Here is an 8,599-nt window from a genome sequence, read left to right on the forward strand (position 1 = left end):
TGCCTGTAAGTAGACAATTATTATTAATAATGCGTTGAATACTGCAATTCTAATTTTGATATCGCACTTAATAAGTTTCTTTTTTCCCAAATAAATTTCTATTTTATACGTGGCTCACATAATTCGCCTTGTGTGTGATCCACATTTGCTGAATAATGTGTCGTATGTCATAACGGTTATATTTTATTACTTTATGCGCTACATCCTAAGGATGGATAAGTACTAACAAAGAAGAATCCCATTTTACTTTACGGATAAATAATTTCAGAACTGTTTTATTATTCCACGCAAGCACTTGCAGTTTCAAACTTCAACTCGTCAGATGTAGACCAGTGATGAGGAATGCGTACTAGTTTATGCGTTTCGTCGTAAAAAAATCTTGAAGCTTAGGAGAGAAGTATACACAATTATTTTATTAATTTCAAAGTATACTGAAAACACAATAAATAATTATTAAACTGTAGTTATAATTTAAATTGTAGTTCGCACATTTCGCTGATTATGTTCAATCCATCGTCGAAATTTCAAAGAGTCAAGAGTAAAATGTGGAAAAAATGGCGATTATTTCAAGCTATAGATTTTCAATCTTTTGATGTGTCTCTTTTTCACGCTCTTGCACATTTTTGGAATATTTCCGTACAAGATTAACGCTTAAATCTTCGAGGCATCAAGACTGCGTTACATCCTACCAATTATCGTTACCTGAGCCATCTGCGTTTTTGAATTGGCAAGAATTTATAAATCGAATACGGTGCAGTGGCACAACGGCCTGTCTATCAATCTACAGATTGAGCAGATTCATAACACACGCTTAATGTCCTATTTGATGTTACACGTTATAAAAGTAATGTCAACAGTGTGGGCCTGCGAAACCGGCAAGATTCAAGCTATAAAAATTAATACCACTGTTCATGATGTTCTTAACAGCACCAGCAACGGGAAAATAAAAAAAGAGGTACATATAAAAAAATTTTATTTGTACTTATATTTTTAAATAATTCACAAATTAATATATTGTAAAATATGCAACTAATTTATAGTTATATTTTTTTAATCCATTTACAACTTATTAATAATTATTTTTCTATCTGATGTTGCAGTTGTATCTGTTTTCTTTGCAAATAATGTATCGCGACAATACATTTTCTGCGGAAAATTTTACTGTGGATGCGACTCTTCTCACTGCGGCAAGTAATCAATTGATATTTACCTTATATAAATTGATTTAAATTTCTTAAAATTAAAATACAGTTTTTATTCTTTTAAATCTTTTAAATGGTGGGTACCATTACCACATATCTTTTAATTTTAATTTAATTCTTGATCACATCGGATTCTTGTGATAAAAAAAACGCAATCAACATTAAACTAATTTAAAAAAGTACTAAAAGTCAAATTAAAAGTACTTACTATAATAAAAAAAATGCATTTTTGAAAACTAAAATATTATTCTTTTTACCGTTTCAAGTATAATATATTCATCTGATGTTTTATTTGTACAAATACATATTATTGTACATATATACATATATGTAATGGAAATCTATTTTAATTTATTATATCTTAGTAGACTTACCAAGAAATAATTTGTAATTCATATCCAGCTTCATATAAATTACACTCGGAAGATAAATACCAATTTCAACTTGCTTTAGATTAAACAAAAAGTGTGTACTGAAACTTTTACATCATATATTACAATACATTAAAAAATAATATTACAATAATATATTAACCATAAAAGAAAAATGTAATTTTAAAATAATAACTTAAAAATGTTGAACATTTAATCTTTAAATAGGATAGTCGATATTAATAAATCTTAAAAAACTTACAACTAGCTAGATAATAATATATTCGATATCTCCCGTCTTGTTTATGCAAATTTGATTCTTCTAATGAGCGATCTAGATGTACAGGGTGATGGATCATACTTATTACAGCAATTATGTTGCATTATGCAGTACATTAGAAGGTTGATATTGTACTATTCAAAGAACTCCATGGTTACTTCAAGCCAACAAATAATTATGTGAGTTATGGACTTATAATTCGTAATAACAACTTCCAGTTTTACATTTAAACTCATCGCGGAGAGTCCATGTTAATTTCGGCACTCGTTGCAGGAAAACAAAAGTGAAAATTACAAAAGGAGCTTTCGCAATCATAATCACGTCAATTTAAAGTGCTTACTATTGACATTCCCATAATTGATAACGGGACTAACAATTTTTAAGTAATTTATCCTAGAAAACTTGGCTCATCATGTTCAGTCCGAAATTCGAAGGAGATAAGAGCGAGAAAGAAAAAAGGAAACGGTGGCTCTTCCATGCCACGGATTTTATATCCTTGATGTATCCTTGTTTGACCTTCTGTCGCATTCTCGGGATATTCCCGTATAAGATCAACGCTTCGTCCTTCGAAACTTCGAAACCTTGCTTTATTCTATCAACTATAGTTATGTGTATTTTCAGCTTTTGCACGCTGATAATAATCTATATGGTTATTGAATGGTTCCGCGTGAATGACAACAATGTACGCAAAATTATTGAAATTACCTCCTTGTACGTGTTCGGTAGTTTCATAGTGATCGTTACGTTCATTTTGAGCGGTCCACGAATGCGTTTTCTTCAAACTCTACTGAAGATCTCTTCAAGACTACCTTCAGAATCGTATCAGCAGCCGTCTATACTAATTCACGCCAAGGACATCCTAGGTTTCTTCTACTTACTCGTGCAATCATTGATCTGTTATTATAAGATGAAGGAACCTGTCATAATCGACGTATTCTCATTGTACATCACTCTGCTAGGGTTTCTGATGGATATGCTGTATATAAATTGCGTTTGTGTATTAAAGGCTTGTTTCAAGAAAATTAACGACGATTTGGCAAATTTGTTCATAATGCACGATGAACCGTATTCAATTATGCGGAACTATCATGAGCAGAGAAATCCTCTTTTGCTGATAGAACTTAACGCCTTAGAAAAGCGACATTTGAAACTTAGCAATACAGTGCAGAGATTAAATATAATTTTCAGTCCGCAGCTTCTCGCAACCACAGCCATATCTTTCATCACGATTACTTTTAAACTATACTTCAATACGATAGAGTGGCATAACGGATTGTATATAAATCTGACTAAGCAAACCCACCACACTTACGTAATGGTCTTCATTGCGTATTATTTTGGAAAAATCGTATTAATAGCATGGGCCTGCCAGACCGGCAAAAATGAAGTTATGAAGATTAACACTACTATTCACGATGCGCTTAATAGCGTCAACGATGAGGAAATCAAACATGAGGTATTAAAAAATTAAATTTCTATTTACTTCTTTTCAATATTCAGACATATATGTATATATATATATATATATATATATGTGTAATTAATATATATAAATTGTCCAATGTATAATATAATTATTTTCCTCAAATCCATTTGTAAACGTTTTTTAATCTGATGTTACAGTTGCAGCTGTTTTCTTTGCAAATAATGCATTGTGACAACACATTTTCCGCCAAGGGTCTCAATCTGGATGCGACGCTTGTCGCGACGGTTAGTGAGCCACAATTATGAGAATGTTTGAGAATATCTTGAATTAATCTTTAATACCTTAAATTAAAATAGTTATTGTAAAACATTTAATTAAAATATTTAATTTACAATCTTACTTTCAGATGACGGCCTCCATCACTACATATCTTCTAATTTTAATACAATTCTTGATCGCATCGCATTCTTGTGACGGAAACACTGCAATTAATGTTACCCAAACAGCTTAAATCAGCACAAGCAAAAAAAATACACAATGGAAACTAGATCTACTTTTCGGTATATTTATTAAAGAAATTTACTTTTAAGTATTGAAAATATGTTAAATTATCATTTTAATCAATATCATTGTATGACATAATTATTCGACACATTATAATTGTCAAATACGTACCTTGAAATGCATATGTATGTATATCTAGATCGTCATGTAAAAATTATTTATCATATACATATATGTTCATATAAAGTTGAAAATAAATAAGTTAAACATAGCTATTTGCCCATGCAATATAAACTTTACAATATAAACTTATTCATTTTCATAAGGACAGTTTCATTAAAATTTTATCGAAAACAATGTAAGATGATCAATGCATTACTATTGTAATAACGTACACTTCTTTTGCCATCCTATTTTACTTAAAGCCTTGAAATAAAAAACTATAATTACCTTATAATAATTTCTCATCCGTAAACAATGTTGTAGCTGTTGTTTAATAATAAATTCATCAATTGTAATACATCAATCAATTTTATCAATTTTAATAATTACTTAGATTAATTCTAATTTAAAAAATAGCATTCGCATTTCTTCATCTTATTTTTGTTAACTTTTATTACATATATTAATTATATGTAATAATATAAACGCGTGCAACATTATTTAATAGTAAACTATGGCCACAAAAAGGCAAAATATTATATGAAAATCGAGATTAGCTTACTACATCTTAATAGACTCGAAAAAAATAATTCGTAATAGGTCATTATCAACTCAATATGCATTAAAGGCGCAAAATAATCGATGATCACTTTATCGCTACATTATAATGATGATCCGCTTATAATTTCAAGAGCTCCATGGTTACTTCATGCCAACAAATAATTCGTGAGTCATATCTTACAATCCGTAGCAACAATTTGCAGTTGTATACTTAAATTCATCGTGGATAGTTCATGTTAGTATCCGCGGATTTGTTGCAAAGAAACATAAGAGTGAAGACTACATTTAGAAAAGTTTTCGCAATCATGATCACATTAAAATTAAAGTGCTCCTTACAGGAAGTGGAATATTTACGCAATTGATAACACGATCAACAATTTTCAAACAGCTCATCCATAAAACTTCGCCAATCATGTTCAATTTGTCGAAAAATCAAGAACGAATTAAAAGTAAGAAAAAAGGAAAATGGTGGTTATTCAATGCCAATGATTTTCAATCTTTGATGTATCCTTGTTTCACTTTCTGCCGAATTCTCGGAATATTTCCGTACAAGATCAACAATTCATCCTCCGCAATATCTAAACCGTATTACATTCTATCGATTATAATAATATGTGCGTTCTGTTTTTACACGCTGATAAATATGATGAATCTTTCTGACTGGTTCGATATCCGTCAAAACGTACACAAAACTATTGAAATTTATTCCTTCTTCGTAATCGGCAGTTTTATAACGATCGTTACGTTCATTTTAAACCGTCCACGAATGCGTTTTCTTTGGACCATACTAAAGATCTCTACAAGACTTTCTTCGAAGGTGTATCAGAGGCAGTCTGTGCTAATCCACGGCAAGGATATTTTCGGTTTCTTCTTCTTACTCATATATACAATCATCGATTTTTACAATGCGCAAGTATCTATCGTAACCATGCTGTGTCCATTGTATATCAATGTGCTAGTGTTTCAGGTAGATATGCTGTACATAAATTGCGTTTGCGTATTAAAAGCTTGTTTTACGAAAATCAACGATGATCTGGCAAATGTGCTCATAATGTACAATGAACCGCATTTAATCAGAACATTCTGCCATAATCAGAGGAACTCTCTTTTGCTGACGGAGCTTAAAGCCCTGAAGAAGCGACATTTGAAAATTAGCGATTCAGTGCAAATGCTAAAAATAATTTTTAGTCCGCAGCTTCTCGCAACTATGGCTTCAATCTTCATTCATATTACTTTTGAACTATACTTCAATATGGTATCGTGGAAAAACGGATTGTTTATTAGTTGGACTAAATACGTTAATAACAATGTAGTTCCCTATATTGTGTTATATTTTATCAAACTAGTATTGATAATATGGGCCTGCGAGACCGGCAAGAATGAAGCTGTAAAGATTAGCACTAATGTCCATGATATACTTAATAGTACTAAGGACGAGCAAATTAAATATGAGGTATTAAATAATTTAATTCCTATTTTTTTAATATTCCTTATGTTGATGCATTTTATATATATATAAAATATAACACAATTTCTATAATTACTTTTTTCAAATCTATTTGTAAATGTTTTTTTTATCTAACATTGCAGTTGCAGCTGTTTTCTTTGCAACTAATGCATTGTGATAATACATTCTCCGCGAAAGGTCTCAGTCTGGATGCAACACGTCTCACAGCGGTAAACGAGCGATCATTTGTCACAATTGTTTGAATATATTTAATTTAAATTATTTATTACATTTAATTTATAATTTTGCTTTCAGATAATGGGTACTATCACTACATATTATTTAATTTTAATACAATTCTTGATCGCGTCAAATTCTTGCGACGGAAAGAAACTGTAATCAATATTACACATGCAATTTAAATCAGCACAAAGAATCTCAATACAAAATACATAAATAAAAATAATTAGTTTTTGAATACTAGAAATGCTTTCTTTTTTATCATTGTGACTCTAAAACGTAATCGTGATAAACAATATTTTATATTTGTAAATACGTTTAAATGTATACCTAATATGATTATTTTTTTTTACACGTGATTCTTAATTTATCAAAAGATCCCTTAAATAAGAACAGAATATATTTAACATATTTTACGATTATAATTTCGAATTAGAATTTATTAAAAATATAATTAATTCCTTATCTAATACTTTCATTAATTTTTATCTTATTTGAATAATTTAACTATCATTAAATATTAAATTCGTATATCTAAAGTATATTTAAATAACCTGTAAAATAACTTGTGCAAGTTTACAATACACAGTTAACTTCAAATTTTGTTATTATTCATTTTGTTATTATTGTAATCACGTATACTTTTTTCATCATCCTACTTTCCTTTATTATTCTTGAAATAAAAAATTAGATACTTTAAAATAACAACTTTTGTCTATAGAAAACATTGTAACTATTGTAAAAATAATAAAATCAACAGTTAAAGTATTATATTAATCAAATAAAATTTATTAAATGCTTAGATTAATTACATATAATCCAAATAATTACATTGTCATTGCATTATAACTTATTTTTATTTCGCATTCATTAAATATATGCCTTTCACAATAATGTTAATGTTTAACAAAATGCGAACATTATTTTACAGTAAACTGGTACATTATATATATCAATATATTATGTCCACAAAAATGCAATATATTATATAGAAATTATCTTATTACATCTTAATAGACTCGACGGAAAAAAATAATTCGTAGTAGTTCATGAGCAACTCGATATACACTAAAGGCGTAAAATAATATCGATGATCATTTATCACTACATCATAAAGATACGTGAATATTACTTCATGAGCTCCATAGTTACTTCATGTCAACAAAAAATTCGTGAGTCATATTACAATCCATAGCAACAATTTGCAGTTTTATACTTAAACTCATCGTGGACAGTCCGTGTTAGTTTTCGCGGATTAGCAAGAAACATACTAGTAGACTACATTTAGAAAAAAAACTTTGACGATTATCATCACGTTAAAAATAAAGTGCTCATTACTGGCAGTGGAATATTTATTACAATTGATAACGTGATCAACTTTAAATTTTTAAATAACTCATCCACAAAACCGCCAATTATGTTCAACCTAGCAACGAAATTTCAAGAACAAACCAGGAGTAAAAAAAAAGGAAGATGGCGGCTATTCAATGCCACTGATTTTCAATCCTTGATGTATCCTTGTTTCACTTTCTGCCGCATTCTCGGAATATTCCCGTACAGGATTAATGATTCATCCCTCGAAACTTCTAAACCATGTTACATTCTATCAATTATAATAATGTGTATGTTCTGCTTTGGAGCGGTGATAACAATGATGGATATTTCTTACTTTTATATCCATTATAACATACGCAAAGTTATTGAAATTTACTTCTATTTTGCAATCAACAGTTTTATAACGATCGTAACGTTCGTGTTAAACCATCCACGAATGCATTTGCTTTGCATCATACTAAAGATCTCTAAAAAACTTCCTCCGGAGATGTATCAGAGACTATCTGTGCCAATCCACGCCAAGGACATTTTCGGTTTCTTGTTTTTATTTACATATACATTGATCATAAGTTGCAAAATATCAACAGCTTTTATCATCAGCCACCGACTGTGTGTATTGTTTAACAGTCTGTTAGTGTTTCAGATGGATATGCTGTATATAAATTGCGTATGTGTGTTAAAAGCTTGTTTCGAAAGAATCAATGACGATCTGATAAATTTGATCATCATGTACGATAAACCGCATTTATTTTTCTGCCATAAACAAAGAAACCTTTTATTGGAACTTAAGGCCCTGAAGAAGCGACATTTGATAGTTAGCAATTCAGTACAAATGCTAAAAATAATTTTCAGTCCGCAACTTCTCGCAACTATGACTATAATCTTCATCCACGTTACTTTCGAACTGTATTTCAATATGATAGAGTGGGAAAACGGGTTAACTATTAGTTGGCCTAAACACATTCAAGATTTACACATCCTCTTGATTGTGTATTATTTTATAAAATTAATATTGATAGTATGGGTCTGTGAAACTGGCAAAAATCAAGCTCTAAAAATAGATCGGAAGAG

At 29.9% G+C, this 8,599-nt stretch overlaps 3 protein-coding genes across 3 annotated transcripts; all 3 read left to right on the forward strand.

The window, feature by feature from the left end:
• Positions 1 to 687: 687 nt before the first annotated feature.
• On the forward strand, positions 688 to 1,267 carry LOC105452124 (putative gustatory receptor 28b). Its single transcript, XM_011692978.1, has 2 exons — positions 688 to 955; positions 1,101 to 1,267. Exons 1-2 carry the CDS (start codon positions 815 to 817, stop codon positions 1,227 to 1,229), a joined length of 270 nt encoding a protein of 89 aa, XP_011691280.1. The 5' UTR covers positions 688 to 814; the 3' UTR covers positions 1,230 to 1,267.
• Positions 1,268 to 1,815: 548 nt separating this feature from the next.
• On the forward strand, positions 1,816 to 4,009 carry LOC105452126. The gene is made up of 3 exons (XM_011692980.1): positions 1,816 to 3,309; positions 3,477 to 3,563; positions 3,686 to 4,009. Exons 1-3 carry the CDS (start codon positions 2,266 to 2,268, stop codon positions 3,788 to 3,790), a joined length of 1,236 nt encoding a protein of 411 aa, XP_011691282.1. The 5' UTR covers positions 1,816 to 2,265; the 3' UTR covers positions 3,791 to 4,009.
• Positions 4,010 to 4,448: 439 nt separating this feature from the next.
• Positions 4,449 to 6,216, forward strand: LOC105452170 (putative gustatory receptor 28b). The gene is made up of 2 exons (XM_011693064.1): positions 4,449 to 5,959; positions 6,097 to 6,216. The coding sequence occupies exons 1-2, from the start codon at positions 4,919 to 4,921 to the stop codon at positions 6,214 to 6,216; spliced, it is 1,161 nt and encodes a 386-aa protein (XP_011691366.1). The 5' UTR covers positions 4,449 to 4,918.
• Positions 6,217 to 8,599: the final 2,383 nt, after the last annotated feature.

Source organism: Wasmannia auropunctata, unplaced genomic scaffold, assembly GCF_000956235.1.
Source record: "Wasmannia auropunctata unplaced genomic scaffold, wasmannia.A_1.0 LD336037.1, whole genome shotgun sequence".
Lineage (NCBI taxonomy): Eukaryota > Metazoa > Arthropoda > Insecta > Hymenoptera > Formicidae > Wasmannia > Wasmannia auropunctata.